Source organism: Eubalaena glacialis, chromosome 8 (genome assembly GCF_028564815.1).
Source record: "Eubalaena glacialis isolate mEubGla1 chromosome 8, mEubGla1.1.hap2.+ XY, whole genome shotgun sequence".
NCBI lineage: Eukaryota > Metazoa > Chordata > Mammalia > Artiodactyla > Balaenidae > Eubalaena > Eubalaena glacialis.
In genome coordinates, this window is record NC_083723.1 from 80,675,476 (window position 1) to 80,695,521 (window position 20,046).

A 20,046-nucleotide genomic window follows, 5' to 3' on the forward strand; every position below is an offset into this window, starting at 1 on the left:
ACACGTTACATTCTTCTATCGAGTCTGGCACTGACATTTCCTTTTCCACATACAGGTTTAAAAAAATAAAATTAAAAAGCCACAGGAGCAACCCTGACAGAGAAGTCTTGCATGCAGCCTTCTCTTGAGAAATTATGTAATCTTAGTTAACCCCAAGGTCAGCAAAAGTTTTTGTGGTGTTAATGTTAAAAGGAAAATAGTTGAACTGCCCGGCTCAACTAAAATAGTCCTTGAGTTTATTGGTCAGTTTGTTAAATGTTAGAGCTCTTCACATTGTTGAAAAAAAAATAGTGTCTCTAATTATTTAAACACTAAGTTTTCCTGAATGTTCTATCAACCAACAAAGAGTTCCTCCGCGAGTGTGTTAAACTTTACCACCTGTTTACAACAACACCCTTCTTGGCAGAGACCACCAGGCCAGTGGAGTCAGTTGCCAAGCCTCCTTTGTAATGGTAATAAGTTCTTTTTTCCTTAAACAGAAACAGAACTCCTCTGTTTGACACTGAACAAACAAAAAAAGCATGCATCCAAATCTCTTTCTGGTGACGTAGGGAGCAAGGTGCACCCTTTTCTATCCCAAAGGGGACCAGCCTACTGCATTACAATGCCAAAAAAACCCCACAAAACTCCATTCTCATAGCTGCACCAATGTCTGCACGTTAAGAAGGCCTCCCACCTCTGGACCTCACCATCCATTTGTCCCCTACTCTTGGTCTTGACCACCAATACCATCCATTTACTTCACGAGCGAGCATTGGGATTGGGAGGTGGTGCAGAATTAGCCATCTGTCCCCTTTGGCCTCTCTGGCAAGCGCACAAAAGGGGGAAAAGAGAAGGTCGGATAAAATGAGATCTTCCCCTGAGGTGGGCTGCGGGAGCCCGCGGAGAGGTGGCTCCTCAAGGCCAGTGAGATGTCTCCACACCCCTGGAGGCCCGGATCTACCTAGTCGGCAAATCGCTGCAGGAGATGGTCCTCCCGCCTCAGGCTGCCGCCCGCGCCGCCGCCCCCGCTGTCCATGAAGCGGTCGCACGGGAACTCGATGAGGTCAGCCTCGCTGAGCGCGCACACGGTGGTGCGCGGCCGGTGCGACTGGAAGCCAGAGAAGTCGGCAGACACGCCGGTGCCCATGGAGCGCAGGGGCCGTCGGGTAGAGTACATGTGGCGAACGTGGACGGGGGCCCCGCCCTTCCGCCTGGCCCGCAGCTTCCTACGCAGCCAGCGCGACGCCCAGGCCGCCAAGGCCAGGAGTACCAGCAGTGCGTTGACGGCCAGCAGGGCCAAGGTCAGCAGTTGGTAGTCGACGCTGCTCCGGCTCCCAGGCTCCGGCAGGGTGACCAGCCCCGCGCAGTGGTCCCGGGGAGCCACCGGGCAAACCCGGCCGCCTAGCACGCCCTCCACGCACACCAGGTAGGGGGTGTCTCCCCGCAGCTCGCGAAGCGTGGCCGAGTCGCTGCGCTCAGGCAGGTAGACGAAACGGTGGAATTTAGGCTGCTGGCCAAAGCGGTCGAAGAGTAGGCGGAAGCGCGCGCCGCCCAGCGGCCGGGGACTGCGGTGCTCGCGCACCGCCCAGCGCACCGCGGCGCTGTTGGCGCCCACTGCTTCCACGGTCAGGTTGCACAGGATGAACTTGTTGAAGTCACACGGGTCGGATACCAGCGGCGGCAGGCCGACCCCGCCGTCGGACTGGGCGGTGCTCTCCTGCTGCTGCGCAGCCAGGTGCTGCTTCGCCGCGCGCTGCCAGGGGTCGCCTGCTGGCGCAGAGCCCAGCGTGGCCGTCGGGGTGGGCTCCGTGTGGGTAGGATCCGACGGAGTCGGACGTTCCCGCTCAGGCTTCTCGAGGAGGTCCAGGGGGTGTGGCGCCGGGCCCGCGGCAGCAGCGGCGTTGGAGCTCGGCTGCTGGAGGCCCGGGCCCCGCCGGCTCAGCCTTAGGGCGCTGCGGTTACTCAAAAGCTCCCTGGCGGCCCCATCCCAGGCCACCCCTGGCAGAAATCGACCCCGTTGCTGTGGCTGTGGCTGTGGCTGCGGCGGCGGCTTCTCCGCGAGGGCACCTGCAGGGGGCGCCACCTCCTTCCCCGGGGCTGTGGGTAGGGCATGCCGCTTACTCTCGCCAGTCGGGGAAACCGAGGGTGAGGGATCTGTGCAAGACCCGTTCTGCAGTTGCTGGTCATCCAGGTAATCCAGGTATTTGCCCCGCAGGGCCGGAGGGTGGCGACACTGCACGAAGACGGTGAGGAGCCGGCCCTGCGAGTGCCAGTCACCCATCCAGCGCTTCAGGTCCCTCAGCCGGCAGTCGCAGGTCCAGCCGTTGCCGTCTAGATCCAACCGATAGAGGGCTGGGCTGGAGGCGAAGATGTCCCCGGAGAGGGCACTGAGCGCATTGTCGCGCAAGCTGAGCTCGCGCAGCCGGCCCAGGTGGCCAAAGATAGTGGGGTGCAGAGCGGACAGCTCATTGCCGCTCAGGTCCAGCGCCTCCAGGCTGTGCAGAGGCTCCAGCAGCGCCACGGGCAGCTGGCTCAGCCGATTGCCCTCCAGGCGCAGCTCGCGCAAGGCCTCCAACCCCCAAAAAGCCTCGGGCGCGAGGTGCGTGAGCTGGTTGCCCCTGAGCGAGAGTAGGCCAAGGCGCGGCAGGTGCTGGAAGACGCGCGGCCCGAGGTGCTGCAGGCTGTTGGCCGAGAGGATGAGGGTGGAGAGGGAGCGCAGCGGTGCGAAGGTGGCCGCGTGGCGTAGGGAGGGCTGCAGCTCGTTGGCAGAGAGGTTGAGGAAGCGCAGCTTCCCCAGATGGGCGAAGGCGTTCTTGCCCAGAAAACGGATCCGGTTGGACTCCAGATGTAGGTAGAGCAAGTTACCCAAGGGGGCAAAGACGGCGTCCGGCAGCACCCCCAGGGCGTTCCCGTCCAGCCGCAGCTTGACCAGACTTTCCAGTCCCTCGAAGGAGCCGCGGCTGAGGCGGCTGATCTCGTTCCCGTTGGCGTAGAGGATGCGCAGCTTGCGCAGCGGCGCCAGCGTGCCCGGGGCGAGCGCCTGCAGGAGGTTGTTGCCCAGGTAGAGCTCCTCCAGCCGCGAGAGCTTCTCGAAGGTCTTGGGGTGCAGAGAACGGATCTGGTTGTACTGCAGGTCCAGCCGTCTGAGCTGCCCCAGGCGGTGGAAGTCGAAGGCCGTGATGTTGGTTATGAAGTTGCCGCCGAGGCTGTAGGTGAGCACGTCCTGCGGGCTCGGCAGCGAGCTGGTCTTGGGCACGGCGCGGAGCCCCCTGTTGGTGCACAGGAGGTGCTGGGGGTGCTGGCAGTCGCAGCGCTCCGGACACACCGGCTGGGCCCGCGGCGGGAGCGCAAGGCAGCCGCACACCACGAGCAGGAAGCGCAAGGCGCGGGCAGCCTCCATCGCCGCCCGCCCTGCGTTCTGCGGCCGGATCGTCCTCTTGGCCCGCCGGCTCTGTGTCTCCTCTGCATTCCCCTTGGCCTGGCCAGAGTCGCTAAATGGCCTCTTTCGGACTTCGCAGCGCCGTCCAGCCCCTCCTCCGCCCTTTGTCCGGTGGCTGGCCCGGGTCTCTGCAGGCGGGCTTTGCCTGGCCAAGTCAGGAGGCGCAGGGCGCTCCGCGAGCTCCGGGTGCTACTTGTTGCATTTTTGCAGAACTTTCTCCGGGTGCGCGTCGGGGGCGGGGGGGGGGGCGTGGAGGGAGGGAGCAAGACCTGAGCTTTTTGTTTGCAGCTTGAGTCCGGAGAGCTGGATTCCCTGGCACGGATTCTCCCCGCCAGCGGATTCCCCAGCTGCAGGCGGGAGCCCTTCCACGAGCTCCTCCGGGCGCGGCTTGGCTGCTGCGCCGGGGCGGCTCGGCCCCCGCAGCCCGCGCCTCCTCGCTCCCAGTCCGGGACCGGTAGCGCGGCCTGGGTGGAACAGCCCCGGGAGGAGCCGGGGGTGTGCAAGGCTGCGTCCGGAAGGGACCCAAGTCTGCGAGTGGCGAGCAAACCGGGCGGAAATTCGTTCTTCCCACACTCTGCCCCCCGGGGATACAGGCAGGGGGGCGGGGGGAAGGAGATGGCGGAGGGAGGACAGACCCCGGTAGGGGGAGGAGGAAACGCTAAGTGGCTCCGCGTCTGGTCAACCGGAGCCCGGGACGCCAAGTGAGAAAAGTAGGGATTAAAAACAGCTGTACGAGTCGGACACGCCGGGCTGGGGGCGGGGGTGGATTACCGGGCGAGCAGACGGGATTTGCAGACAGAAACCTTTTTATTTTAGACGAGCACACCAGTCGCTTCGAAGCAGTGGGAGCGCGACTCGTTTTATTCGTTTTTAAGACAGTTGCTCTTCCAGGTGGCCCCCTGCAAGAAGTTGGGGCAGCACGGAACCTGCCGTCGTTCTACGGGAAGTTTCGGGCAGCACAAGGCTGGCTGCCAAGAGCTGTCGGTGGGCTACTGTCAGAAGAGGCTAGGTCAAGCCATTCTGGCTGTTGCGTGCTTGGGTTTTTGACATCGCTGTACTGGTGGCCAGTAGCCGAGGAGAGGCACCGCCCCTTCTTAGGGATCTAAACTGAGTAGTTGCTTGGCCCTGCTGTAGGCAAGAGCATGGAGAAAGCTCAGAACTGGTTCTGCCACCGTGAAAGTGTCAGATTTAGGTGATTTAGTCCCATTAATCCTCCTCCAGTCTTAGAGCCCTTGGGGCAGGCTCTGCACGTGTGCATATATATATATAATAACCTTCACAGACCCTCTGGTAACTGCTACCTGCTGGGCCCTCCCCCTTTATGCCTGGGCTTGCGGTGATCTTCAGAAATTTGGCCCACAATTTTTCAGACCTGGTTTAGTTGGGGAAGTCTTAACACTTACTATCAATAGGGAGTGGAGCATTTATTAACGGCGCCATTCAGGGCAGCCCCAGCTGAGAAGGAGAATGGGCAAGAAAGAGCTGTTCATTACTGTTTGTTCCTGCAAGCCATTCCCTACCCTCATCCCAGGAGGTTCAGAAAACGTAATTTTAAGGACCTACTGTGTGGAAAATTAAAGGAGAGAGACATATCCTCACCTCAAGAGGCTGACAGTCTAGTGGGGAGGGCAAGACAGGAAAGGTCAAATAACAAGGTAAGGCTGTAGTATGAGAAAGCTGCTGAGATGCAAATGATTTTGAATAATTCCAATGTTCAATGGTGATTAATTGGCTCCTTTAGCGATTCATATAGGCAAGTGAATTTCAAGAAAAGTGAGACCATTGGCAGCATAGTCAGTGAACACTTATGGATGAGCAGGGACCTTGGGTCCAGGGAGATGGGGCTGGGGAATGGAAGGTAGGTAGGCAGTGAAATGTCCATTCAGGGCACAGTGAGCAGAGCAAGTTTGCTTGTGATTTGTTTTGAGATTTCTAATAAAGGATGAACTTGGGGAACCAAGTATCTTTCTGAACAAGATGAAAGATGAAGTTGCCCAGGCAGTTTGGTAGTTTGGGTTTTAGTTCTCCTTGTGAGAAACCTCTGAAATCCTTTAGTTCTTGACTCCAGTCCTCCTTATGAAGGTCTGGCTGCCCTAGAGGGTGAGGCCCAAGCTTGTACCGTGTAGCACAATTTCTGATCTGGGCCCCAGAAGCTGCGAGGAGGACCTCAGTCCTTGGTGGCAACAGAGGTCATTCGATTGTTCAGAGGAAAGAATACTAAGAAGCTGCTGGCTTTCAAATTGAGCCACTAGATCTACCTGGGATGCAGCTGTAGCAGCATCTGCTTTTGAGGCCCTAGCCTTGGGACACACAACGGCCTTCTGAGCGGGAAGGAGGTCGGAAACTGAGAGGTGTGATGTGGAAGAGGAAGAAGCAGGAATCAGACCCTCCTCCTTTGCATAAGCTTCCTCTTTTCCTGACTCTTCCAAGAAAACTCGTCCAGTAAAGGAGGCCAGGAGGGGCATTCCCTCAGAGGTCACTACAGTTTGGACTAATCACTTACTCCACTGAGGGTGGTGTTCCTTTGTAGATGCCTCTAAGTAAGATTAACAAAGTAATCAGACCCCTGCGGTTGTTCAGTATTTTTTTAATGTCTTGGGTATTATTGTCCAGTGCCTAATATTTCTACCAGTAGTCCTGGATTGCAGGTAAAAATAACATCTTCCGTGGTTTCATGTCAAAAGACAATTGGTTTTCCATAATGTTCCGTTTTCTTGAAGTAACACATCTGCCCCATGTAGTTAACCTTGCTTAAAATAGATAATAGTATGCCAAATTTCAAATAAGTAGAAACAGTTTCTGATAGGTGTCGCTAGCACCCTCAATCTAGTTTCAGTAAGGGTAAAATTTTGAGATCTGCAGGTAAAGTACGTGTGTGTATGTGTGCGTATACGTTCTTTCTGAAAAAGCGTGATTGCCATCTTTTAAAGAAATGCTTCCCTTTTTAAAGGCATATAACCTGAGGTCAACTTTACAAATGAATGACATTAAAAAACTTCAGAGTACACATATGTGATATCCATATGTGCCCCCAATGGTCTCCATGTCTGTGGTGCTATGTGTTCAGGTGTTTGATTTATTCTCAGACCATGTCTCTCTTCAGGAGTTAAAATTTTGCTTGAATTTGGTAGTCTTAGAGCCCCTGGTAGTGAAGAGTTATAAAAGTAACTCCGTATTGCTGCTGGTGATCAGGCAAGAAGCATTTAGTGAGAATTTAGCATGTGCCGCATCCCAGGTTGAGCTGTGGGAAGGCAGTGCTGATAAGACACAGGGCCCGACCTCAGGGTGCAACAACTTAGCGGGGAGACTGATGGGCGGGGAGCAATTGCAGTGCCGTGGGAGCCCTGAGGAGGTGCACCTGGCTGGACTGAGAGCTTGAGGAAGGCTTCCAGAGGAGGGAAGTGCTGAGTACTACCTATGTGATGGCGAGCAGGGCAGGAAGAGGGGAAGCCTGGGGACAGGTGCAAGAGAGTGACTTAGAAACCTCCAAATCTTCTGTCTGAATCTTTGTTGGTGAGTTTCTTTTGACATCTGTGTTTTTTAATAGTATCACACAACCTGTTCATACAATGACTTCCAAATAAATAGTCCCTTATTCCCCTTTAAGTCTTTCAGCAGGGAGTTGACATAATCACATCTGCACTGCAACATCAAGAGGTATCTCTGCCTAAATAAAGTAGGTGCCACACAAAGAAAATGTTATCTCTCTAGTTCTTGCCGTCTCGAACCTTGAAATCTCTGACAGAGATTTGTGTGGGACATGTGTTGACAGAACATCCAGACCAAGGTATTCACTTATGTAACCTACATGCAAGCATTATATAGATACTATATATACAGTACACTCTTGGACCAGGGCAACCTAGGTCCCTACCCTGGACCCTGCACTTTAGAGGGCCGTGTTCCAGTCCTCCTTTGGTTGGCCCTCACCATAAGAGCAGGATTTTGATTTCAGGCTTCCAAAGATATGTAACCATCCGCTGCCCACATCCCCACTCCTGCTCAGGATTCCTGGGACCCTGGAATTCCTTACTTAATTGCCTAAGTCTGTGCAGGCCTTTTTCCCATCTGTCCTCCTGGAGACCAATCATGTCACAAGTGTATACCCCTAGGGCCAAGAGAAGGCTAAAGGGTAGCTGTCAAAAGAATCTGGAGGTGTGGGTTGGGATTTCAACTCTAATGCCTGGGAGACCTCCAGGAGACTCCTGGTAACGCAGGACCCAGAGCTAAGAGGAGGAACCATGGACCAGTGCTCTAAACCCAGGCTTCTCAAACATTGGAGACGTCTGTCCATATGTAGCATTTTAGGAGAAGAAAGTACATGTACTTGGATTAAAGAACAAGGAGAAAAATTACAGGAGTTTGAAGGAAAGCATTTTTTAAAACATAAATTCTACTTTATTATCACATAGCCTATACCTAATTTTCTATAAAAAGCAATAATTTTTAGTAAGAGTAAGGACAGAGTTGTCTCCATTTAAATGCCTATCTCTTAACTATGTAATGTCTTTGTTTATGGATGGATCCCAGCTTGATCAGGTTCCAGGAGAGTCAAGTATTGATTATGCTTAAATGTATAATTTGCATAATCACAAGTAGAGAAATCCAGGAAGGAAAGCTGTTCGTAAGAGAAACAAGAGCTTTGTCATTTCACTTTTGGAAAGTTTGCCCTTTAAATCTCAAGCACTCTGGGGGTAGTTTCAGAGGTCAGAAACACAAGCAACTTTGGGCTGGTTCCATGACACATATATGTGGCATGAGGGTTTTCAGCTATTCTTGCCCAGGCATGGAATCTTGGGCTTGGCAGGGATGTACACACTTTCTTCCCAAGCAGCCTGTGGTTCCCTTGATCTTCAGCTACAGAGGCAGGAAGGATTCCAGGCCATGTCTTCAGCAGCCCCTGGAGCTGGAATGAGTTGGCCCAGGCTGCCCTGGTGCAGGACAGGTTAGGCGAGAAGAGCTCAGGCCTAGCTCCCCGCTGCAGGGAGAGGTAGGCCTGCCACTCCCTGCTGGAGCGGCAGCCTTAGCTTACTCAGGGCAGCCTGCAGAGATGGCAGCTGTTTCCTCATCCCTAGTGAGCCAACCCCAGAGAGGCAGTGTGGCCCCTGACACAGATGAAGTAGGAAACCAAGAGTCCCAGTGGTTCCTTGGCATGCTATCAAATGACCCCCAAAACTCTCTTTATCTGAATTGAGCCTCATCTTAGCCCCAGTCTGAGAGGCAAGTTTCTTTGCCTTGGGGATTAGCAATGTGAATGAGGGAATCACTGGTTTACAGTATATCTGCTGATTCTCCATTTTTGCCCTTAAGGAAATATAGGAATGCAGATTCCTGGATAGGTATTAGCCTTATTAAATCAGAATCTCAGGGGGCAAGGCCCCAGCACCTGCATTTATAAGCCACCAGATGATTTTTATGTACACTTAAGTTTGAGAAAATTAATAGACAGTATTTCCAGAACACCTGTTCATGATTGGCTGATCATATTCTAGTAACAACAGTAGTAATGCTGGCACTGATGTACTGCTGAGTGCCAGGCAGTAGTCTAAACACTCTACGTAAAGTAACTCATTCATTTCCACACCTACCTAGGGAGGTAGGAACTACTGTTATCCCCATTTTACAGAAGAAGAAACCGAAGGGCTTATTAAAAATACAGGATCCTAGGCCTAGCCGCAGAGAATCTGATTCAGAACCTCCAGAACAGGGCCTAGCGATCTTTATTTAGCACATTCCCAGGTATCGTGGTATCGTCTTAGGTATTGTGACTGAACGAGAATTCTTACGGGCTTATTCAAACATTTCAATGTCTCCTTTTCTAGGAGCCTAGGGATTGACAGAGTAGACAAGGTCCGTGCCTTCTGGGAGCTAAGCATGGCCGGGGAGTTAAATGCATATAAGAATCCAGGAGCATGGTGCCATCAGAAACAGGATGAGCACCATTTGCTATGCTCATAGCAATTATCTTTTGGGAAGAAAATAATAAAGAACTAAAACCTTTGTAGAAAGCATCAGTCCACATAATACTGTATGTGTCTAAGGCCATTTACAAGGTGACTGCTTCCAACAGTTCAAGGAAATTACGTCCGGGGAAAAAAGAGTCCAAGGATTTTATGTCCAAGGAACATCCTTATCCATCAGTTCAGAGATGCCTGATTATTTGAAACCGATGTGTACGAATAGATTGTGTATCTACAGGAACTACAGTGAACTGTGGGCAGCCTGGCAAAAGCTAAAAAGGGAGAGACGGTTGGTGGCTGAGCGTAACATAGGAAATAAGGCAAATCCACATACTGTTTACGGTTACAGTGTACAGTGTTTTTGTGCACCTGAAATTTTATAGCAGTAATATAATGATGTTCTCCCTTAGAATAGAATGGAGTCAGTCGCCTAAGGAAATGCTTTAGGTATAAAAGTGTCCCTTATTCCTAAATACTGAAATATCTGTCATCTCCAGGGACCAGACCTGTAGTTGAGTATGATGGTACAGCTTTTCAGTACTTTTTCATTTGGATTTCTTCATACTACAGTAATAACATTTATTTAACCATTTTATATCCCTACCCAGCTGGAAGGACATCAGCCTTGTTTTATTTCATTTTTGTAGTACTCAGCAACTATTGTTGAACTGTCAAAGGGTTTTCATAAAAAGCTAGAAGAAAATTTTTGAAACGTTAACAGTTGTTATCTTTACATGGTGAGAAGATGAATAATTGTTTACACCCTATGCTTTGGCATTTTCTAAATGCTAAAAATTACTATGGATTTCTTTGAAATTAATAAAAAATTTTAAAACAAGTGCTTTCATATTTAATATCTGATTTTACCTCAACATGTCTCATAAGGCAATTAGGTGAGGAATATTCATATCCCCAATTTGGAGGCAAGGATGCTAAGAATTAGCTAACTTCTGGAATGATCCACCACTGTAATGATAGAGTTCAGACCACAATCTAAACTGTTGACTTCTGACCCCAGGATTTTATAGTTAGACCTTGCTGGGCTCCCTGTTGATACAAGCCTATGTGTACAACTAATGAGGCCAGTTCGGGGTGATAGTCAAAATATTTAGCAACTGGTCCAATAAAGGCACCAGCCAACCAGGTTTGCCAACCAGGTTTGGCGCTGCCTGGTCAGGAGAGACAGAGGCCGGGCCAGTGCCCACTAGCTGAGAGTGCACTCGCCTGCACTTGACTAAACTTTTTGAATGGTGCTTTAGGCATCTCTTTTTTCTCTTAATAACTGCATTATTAAAAACAATTTATGTAAGGTTTGGGCACAATAATCAGTAACCATGAGAAACAACACACAGAGTTTTCCTGGGTCCACGTTTCTTCCAAACTGCAAACTTGCCTGAGGCCTGGTGCGTTGCAGTCACTCAAACTTAACTGCAGGATGCTGGTGAGAGGGCACAGATGATCCACTTTGACAAAATAGGAGTTTTGTTTTCAATATTTTAATTCAGAAATTGTCTCCCACTGTCTTTGGTGGACTGACAGATATATTTGAAGGGAATTTCATTAAAAAATACTATTTTTCTCACAACTTGATCTGAATTGTTATAATTAATGGCTTAAAAATATTCGTAGGGAAGACACCTCTTTTGAAGAGTATCAATTTCAAGGATTAGCAACTCATCCTGTAAATATTCAGTGATTTCTTATCAAAATCTGGAATGTACAAGTGGCAAGTACTCCCCACCCAAAAAACCTCCCCCAGAACTGTAGATGTCTCCTTATTCTAATATCACTGTATGGGGCCAAAATAGTGGAGGCAGTTTCATACCCATGTGGTAATTGGGCACGAAAACCATGACTCTGTTCTGGCAAGAAACACTGTCAATCTTAGTAATGGAAATAATCTTGGACAGTGAAATAATTGACTATATACAGTGTAAAATACCCTCAAACTATTTGCAGATTTCATCAAAAGACCAAATGTTTTTTACTTAAGACCAGGAACATGGCAGGAAAGGAAATTAGAGGAAGGAAGCATCCGTCCCTTTTTCAGTCTCTGTAATTTCTATAAAGATTTGCACTTTGATTATGCTTAGTAGCACCATATGCTGGAGTGGGACTCAAGATCAAAGGTTCCAGCCACAGCACTGGAGCCTTGCTGTAGGCAGGATCAAACATTTCTGTTGGTAGAACGCTAATGTATCTGTAAGGACACTCCTCCAGCTTCTATGCATCCCTATTTAATTTCCAAAATGTAATTGGTATACCTCAAACTTGAATGCTTTTTTATTGTCTGCTATGATACATTGTAGGTTGAAAAAAAAGTGGTTGTTACCATTTAAAGATATTTAGAACTAAAGAATTTTCAAAAGCTTAATGTAAATTGTCAAGTTTTATAGTGTGTATGACCTTAAAGATTGGGGGGAGTGAGGGATGGCTGAACACTGCTTTGCTTTGGTTGATGAGAGAACAGATTTTTTTTTCATTCTACTTTTCTCCGCAATCAAAATTTTCTGCGATGAACATTTTTTAAAAATAAATTTATTCATTTATTTTTTGGCTGCGTTGGTTCTTCATTGCTGCGCATGGGCTTTCTCTAGTTGCAGCGAGTGGGGGCTACTCTTCGTTGCGGTGCACGGGCTTCTCATTGTGGTGGCTTCTCTTGTTGCGGAGCACGGGCTGTAGGTGCACGGTCTTCAGTAGTTGTGGCTCTCGGACTCTACAGCAAAGGCTCAGTAGTTGTGGTGCACGGGCTTAGCTGCTGCGTGGTACATGGGATCTTCCTGGACCAGGGCTCGAACCCATGTTCCCTGCATTGGCAGGTGGATTCTTAACCACTGTGCCACCAGGGAAGTCCCTGAACATTTATTTTTGCAGTTAAAAATCTTTGGTAAAAACATACATGATACCATATTCACTCTTGCTTTCTCCATTGCCCTGCCATGTCTTCCTTCCCTTGTTACAAATTGTTGTTCTTATAAGCCTTTTAAAAAAATCAGTCTTAATAATGTAAATCATCTTGGATACAATTTACTGTATGCAGTGTAAAAACCCCAAAAGCATTTGCAGTTGTCATCAAAAAGCCAAACATTTGTCATAAACTGCCCATGTGATATGTATGGGGTGATCAGAAGATGGAGTCCACTTGCTGGGTCACTGACCTTGAACCGTGTCACAGTCTCTCTGATCAGTGGTTCATTTTCTCATGTATAAAAAGGGACAAATAATACTTGCCCAATATATGAGTTTTGGGAAATATACGTGAAAGCTCTTACAAACTATAAGTGTTAGGAAAATAGGATTGTTGCTAACCTTTCAACTTCCTGTGTGCCTTCTCACTGAGAATCTGAGGTCCTCCAGGGCAAGACCAAGTCTTATGCACAGCTTTTTGTCATCCTCTGTAACACGTAACAATATCTTTCTTAAATTGTAGGTCTTTAATAAATGTTAGGCTGAGCAGAAAGGCAAAGAGGAGGAAGGCACATTCTCAAGTGACTGGTTCTTCTCCCTTTCCTTGTAGGTTCTGTTTCCATCTTTTCATTGTTCCTTTGCTCTACTCCAGGCTGCTCAGGCCCAGGGCACAAAGTCTTCAGCACACAGGTTCTCTCCAGAGAGCTCTACAAACAGGCCTAGATTCTGAGCCAGCTCTGTGATCATTTAGTTCACCAAGTGAATCATTTGGCCGCTCTGGGCATTGTGCTCTATGAAATGGCTATAATACATCGTTGTTTGCCCGGAGGGTTCTTATCACCAGTAACGGCCCTTGTGAAGTTAAAAAATTATAAGGGCAAAAAGGAGGAGCTTCTGTGGTCAGGATGGGTCATATACCAGGTCTTTGTCTTGGAGAGTCACAGTGTACAAGAGCATGTTCAAGGCTTGGAAAAAAAATCCTGCAGAAAACAAAAGAAAAAAGAAATGGGAGGTGGCAGGTAGGACCATGAATCTAGTCTGAGACACACTGAATTAAAATGATCACTAAGATCCCTTCCAGCTTCAAACATTAAAGAATCTATTGCATTTCTTCTGTGGAACATTATTCAATATCACTAGAGTTTGTTAATGATAAAGTTCTTCTAATGTGGTGTTTTATTTGTGCTTGACTGATCTCAACAACTCACAGTATCCGATTGGTTTAATATCAGTTCACAATGAGCAGGATGATATATACTGAAGTTGTCTCCAGTCTCTCATCCTCCCGGAAAACTTGTTTTCTTTGCCCCCAAGTTGTCAAACTAGCAAATTATTAGACTTCTCTTTCTAACAGGTTACAGGTGTTAGAATCCCATAGTGGTAAGTGCCATCCATCGTATTGATGATTCTGGGCTAAGTAATTGTTGATGCTTCAAAATTATTATTTAGCCACTGTACTGGCACTGGTGGGGTGTTTCCTGGGAACCCAGCCATTTGGGGAAAACTCCCAATAGTGAAACCCTCAGGGTAATTACTCTAGTCTCCTGTGGGTGTAAGAACCCTATTGATAGTCAGTGCATGACTCTCATGATTTTTAGAGGTGATAGATTATAAGTACCAGCTTAACTAATCCAGAGTGATTTTCCATCTGAGACAGGTGGCTACAAACACCTGCCAGAAAAATAAACAAAAATGACTAGCATTTACAGAGTGCTTGTCATGTGCCAGGCACGGTTCTAAGCCCTCCACAGGTTTTAAATCATTTAATCCTTCAGTAACACCATGAGGAAAGTACAGTTATTAGCTTCATTTTATAGATAATGTAATGGAAGCAAGAAGAGGTTAAATAACTGGCGCAAGGTCGCACAGCTAGTAAGTGACAGAGCTGAGACTTGAACTCACATTTTATGAAAATTGTCATTCACACTTTTCACATGAATCTTTGATCACAGTGTCCTTGTCATCACTAGAGTCATTTTTCAGATACATAGCATTTTCCAGAATGTCATCTGCCATTTCATACACGTTGTTTGAACTATAGGATTTTTTAATATGATTCTGTCAGTGGAAATTTTCCAAGCCACCAATACTTATTCACATACAATTAGGTCACATGTTTTCTTTATTCCTACTATAGGTATATAGCCATGCTCTCCAAAATACTACCACTTAATGATATTGTTTCCTCCCCCATCACTATACTGATTTTTCAATGAAGAATAGCCTTTTGTTATTACAGAAGCAGTATATATGCATTGTAGAAAACCAGAAAATACAGAGAGCAACAATAAGAAGATAAATATCATGTTCCTACTGTGGTAGGCTGGATAATGGCCCTTCAAAGATCTCTATGTCCTGATCCCCAGAACTTGTGAACATGTTAAGTTACATGGCAAAGGGGAAGTAAGGTTGCAGGTGGAATTAAGGTTGCTAATCAGCTGACCTTGAGATGGGAGAGTATCCTGGATTATCTTCATGGAACCCGATTATCACAAAGGTCCTAAAAAGTGGAAGAGGGATGCAGAAGAGAAGTTCAGGGCGATTCAATACGAGAAGGACTTGACCTGCTGTTGCTGGCTTTGAAGATGAAGGAAGGACCATGAGCCAGGGAATGTGGGCAGCCTCTAGAATCTGGAAAAAGCAAGGAAATGGATTCTCCCCTAGAGCCTCCAGAAAGGAATGCAGCCCTGCCAACACCTTGATTTAGCTCAGTGAGACCATGTTGGACTTCTAACTTACAGAAGAAGTGTAATCCACCAAATTTTTGGTAATTTGTGTGCAACAATAGAAAACTAATACACCCACCAACCAGAAACTGTTAAGTGTTAATATTTTATTATATATATTTCTAGATCTTTTTATACACACATATGTATTTTTTTAACTAAAACAAGATCATGATGAGTTTGTTTTCCTTTAATAATAATCTTTCTCTTTCCCTGTCAATAAATTTTCATAGCATCTAATACTGCAATCATATTGAAATTACCCTAATTGTTCCCCAGCTATTCCCCCAAAGCTGGTTTGTCCAAATCAGGATTTCGGTCTGGGCTATGCATTTTTAATGGTTTTATGTCCCTTAGGTATTTTTAATCTAAAACAGTCAGTTTTTTCATCTACTAATTTTCCTTCTCAATGTTTGTCTGATTGCTTCCTCATGTGGTCACTTAGCTTGCTCCTCTGTCCCCTGTATTTCCTATAAATTGGAAGTTACATCAAAGAGCTTGGTCAATTCACGTTAATAAAATTTTGTCTAGAATACATTTTGGGTGCTGTTGTGTGTTTCATATGGCACTCCATCAGGAGGTACATGCCATCTGGTTTCCACCATTAGATCCTGAAACTCAGACTGTCCTCTGGTTATGGGATGGCAGCCTGAGCTTGCTGCTCTAGAGGGATATTATTCCCCTGTAACCAGAAAGTATTCTGTGTGGATTTACTTTAATACCATACAGATGTGCAGTTTCCCCTCAGCTATGCACCTACTGGCCAGCTCCATCTGACAGCCCTTGCCTGAATTCCTGTTCATTAGAAATCACAAAATGGTGATTTTTCTAATGCTATCATTTTTTTCTATATTAATTAGCTGCCATTTCTTAGTGAAGAGACTCTTTCCCTAATCAACTAGATCTGTTTGGTTACCCTGACAAACATTTTGGACTGGGGAAGCATTTTGGACTGCTTCTTCCTTTAGTCATCAGTTCTCAAAGGGAGGAATTTAACAACAACCTCGATGATGACAACTAATTTTTTTCTGCCTATCTCTTTTCGAGTATCATTATGAACTCACAGATTTTCACAAAATCAGGGTATTTATTTCTATAATTCTGTGTGATCATGTTACCAATTTGATATACGCTTAGGTTTTTCAATTCTAGGATTTTTTTTAGTTGTAATTTTTTAACAGGCAATGCATTTATATAATTCAATATCAAAATTATATGGAAAAATATTCACAAAGAATTCTTATTTCTACCCCTGCTCCCTTCCCTCCTACATAACAATATTTTATTAGTTTCTTATTTATATGTCCAGTGTAGTGGGGTTTTTTTGCATATATAAGTGTGTGTGTGTGTGTGTGTGTGTGGTGTAGATATATATAGCCTTACTTTAACCCCTCTCCAATTCGTATATATACCCCTTGCTTTTTTTCTTCCACTTAATGGTATATTTTGGAAATCTCTCTATATCAGTACACAGAAGCCTTTCTCATTCTCTTTAGAACTTCTTAGAACTCCATTGTGTGATGTCCTGCAGTTTATTCAACCAGTTGCCTGTTATTGAACGCTTGCATTCTTTCTAACCTTATATTATTGCAAAAAAATGCTTCAGTGAATAAACGTGTACATTTATTATCTTGTACTTGAGCAGATATAAAGGTAAATAGATTCCTAGACTTTGCATTGCTGGGTCAAAGGGTTATTATATCAGTAATTCTCTTTGTGTTTCTAGATTATCCTGCAAGGACTCAATACTTTTAACTACTATGCTAAATTGCTTCTTGAAGGTCTTGGTGTCATCACACAGACGAGTGCATTAAAAAAAAAATGGAGCCTTAAAATAAAAAAATATTAGCAACACTAAGGTGAGACCATGTAGCAACTATCTATAGAACTCTTGTACAATGCTGGGGGGAGCATAAAATGATACAATCATTCTAGGGGACTGTTTGGCAAATTCTTTATTAAGTTAAACATGCATCTATCCCATAGCCAAGAAATATCACCTCTAGGTATTTACCCAAGAGAAATGAAAACATGTTTCTGAAAAAGAATTTAAGAAGAATATTCTGAGTAGCCTTATTTCTAATAACCCTAAACTGGAAACAACTCAAATGTCCATCAACAGTAAATGGATAAACAAATTGTGGTATATCTGTAGAATGTCACTCAACCATAAAAAGGAATGACATGTATTGATACATTAGTAATGTGGATAAATCCCAAAATAATTACACTGAGTAAAAGAAGCCAGACCAAAAAAGTACCGTGGGTTCCATTTATATGAAGTTCTAAAACAGATAATGCTAATTTATGGTGATTGAAATCAGAATGGTGGTGGCCTCTGTGAGTGCTGGGAATTGGCTAGATAGGATCAAGATACTAGGGAACTTTCTGGGGTGATGGCAGTGTTCTATATTTTGATTAAGCTTGATTATGTGAGTGTATGCAATGATCAACAGTCATAACTGAATGCTTAATATCTTTGTAGTCGTTTCATTGTATCATGTAAATTATGCCTTCAATTTTTAAAAATTTGGTCCTCAGCAAGACTCTTTAAGAAGTGACATAGCCTTCTTCCCTCATCACCCCAACCCTGTCTCCTCTCTTGTTCTGGATCTCCTAATACTCTTTACCTCTCTGACCCAGTCTTACATTTGACTAGCTTTTACTTTTATAGGCCCAAGTCTTAACTCCCCGGGTAGGTTGTAAGTATCCTAAAACAGAGTTAGGATCATGCCACCTCAATACCCTTTACAACAATGGTTGTTAACCTAGGCTGCATATTATTAGAATCACCTGGTGTCTTAGCTCAGCCTGCCATAACAAAATACCAGGGGCTGTGTGGCATAAACAACAGAGATTTATTTTCTCACAGTTCTGGAGGCTGGAAGTTCAAGATCAGAATGCCAGCATAGTCAGGTTCTGGTGTGGCCTCTCTTCCTGGCTTTCAGATGACTGCCTTCTCACTGTGTCTCACATGGCAGAGAGGGAGAGCAAGCTCTCTGGTGTCTCCTCTTATAAGGACACTAATGCCACCATGAAGGCCCCACCTCATCACTTCATCCAAACCCAATTACCTCCCAAAGGCCCAATCTCCAAATACTATCACATTGGGGGTTACAGCTTCAACATATGAATTTGAGGGGGCCACATTCAGTGCATAGCACTTGGGAACATTTAAAAAAAAATTAGCAGTGCTTGAATCTCATGCCCAGAGATCCTGATTCTCTTGATCTGAAGTGGGACTTGGACATCTATATTTCTTTTAGATTCCCCCATAACATGCAGCTAGGGTTGAGGACTACTCTGTACCTTCCTGTTCAAGGTGAGGTCTGTGGACCAACAACATCAGCTTGTTAGAAATGCAGAATCTCTGGTCCCATCCCAGGCTGGTGAACCCAAATTTGTATGGTAACAAAATCCCCGGCTGATTCCTTCACACCATAAAATTTGAAAAATGCTGGTTTACGGCATCTTGCATAGACTCTCATTTAAGTATAAGAATGCTTCATCAGTCATTTCCTGTTTAAATCCAAATAGATGAACATTTTGTCAGCAAACCAAATTTCAGCTTTTTTTCTTCTTGGAAGCCTGACAGGGTGCAGATCTTGCCTACAAATAATTGCACCTTAGTGTGAAGCGTTTATATATTGCCTGTATATCACTGTCTATTAACAAAAAAGCAGCAAATAGACCTAATGTTAAAAACAAAATCCCAATGTTTTTGAAAATATTTATACTACCATCTCAGCAATTCGATCACAATGAATGATTACTTCCTTAGCTTCAGGTGAGCTTTAAAATTGACAATGAAACAGAATAAGGTACTTGTACTCTAACTGAAAGAGAAGTGGCATTTAGCACAGAGTCTGAATACTGTGTAACTATTAAATAATTCAGTAAACTAGGGAAAGAAAAAACATGCAAGCTTAAACAAACAGCAGAGAATTCCTAATGCTTAAAATATCCTTAAGGTTGGGAAATGAGAAGATTATTATATATGATGCTATTATGTGGCATAGAGTGCTAGGTTTCAAAAGATTTGATTACAATAATTATGCTTAATACTAAAAATATAGAAAGGAATGCAGTCTTACCTGATGTTTCAGAAGGCACTTCAAGGTCTTGTCATCCATCAAGATCATCAATGTGGTCTTCAATATGAATGTGGCTCATGAAAGTCCTGAATAAGAGATTCCAGGCTGACACACTAAAAATGATGAATTTCCACTTTCCCTTTTCAGAAGTATCTAATGGATAGTTCTTTATTTTTAAGAACTATTAATATGAGAACCTTTGTGTTTAGAATATCCTCTGAATTCAGTACAAGTGTGTTTTTAAACTCCAACCTCAAGGATAATTTCTGCTATTGCCGATTGGTCTCCTTCTCATTTTCCTTTCTGTTCCTAATTGATAACTTCCTCATTATTAATGATATAATTAAATGGTTTGCTAAATTATATCAAAATAACTTTCTGGTTTAGTTCATAGCACCCTTATGTTCTATCCAATAAACTAAAAAGAAAAAGAAAAAATGCTAATCTATGTTAAGTACACATACATGTATACACACCTACAAATTCACCTTTATTTATTTATTTATTTAAAACCTTACATATTTTTTATTATTTTTTTTGGCAGTGCCACGGCTTGCAGAACCTTAGCTCCCTGGCTAGGGATTGAACCTGTGCCCCCTGCAGTGGAAGTGCGGAGTCTTAACCACTGGACTGCCAGGGAAGTCCCACAAACTCACCTTTCAAAGAAGGGAGCCTCAATAATGTTTTGTATTTAAATTCCATTTCCCAGTGCTTACGGTTGACATTCATCTAATTAGTGATCTGATTCAACCCAAAACGTTTTTATGGGATGCCTATTGTGTGCCCAACAGAAATACACTTTGAAACTAAAAATCCTTTTTTCTTAATTGAATTATAGTTGACTTAAAATATTATATTTGAAACTAAAAATCTTTTATATTGGGTAAACATAATGAGAATTTATATCCCAGTATTGCAAATATTGAGTAAAGACCTTG

General features: G+C 45.2%; 1 protein-coding gene and 1 long non-coding RNA gene across 2 annotated transcripts in view; one reads left to right on the forward strand and one right to left on the reverse strand.

Moving 5' to 3' along the window:
* TRIL (TLR4 interactor with leucine rich repeats) overlaps positions 1 to 3,938 on the reverse strand; it is an 85,614-nt gene extending 81,676 nt beyond the window's left edge. The window contains exon 1 of the mRNA XM_061198627.1: positions 944 to 3,938. Within this exon, the coding sequence (XP_061054610.1) occupies positions 944 to 3,382 (2,439 nt within the window). The 5' untranslated portion in view covers positions 3,383 to 3,938. The remainder of the gene's footprint in view (positions 1 to 943) is intronic.
* LOC133096838 (uncharacterized) lies at positions 1,044 to 19,841 on the forward strand. Its single transcript, XR_009701848.1, has 3 exons — positions 1,044 to 1,408; positions 16,741 to 16,873; positions 19,653 to 19,841. It is a non-coding gene; the product is annotated as an uncharacterized LOC133096838 (long non-coding RNA).
* Positions 19,842 to 20,046: the final 205 nt, after the last annotated feature.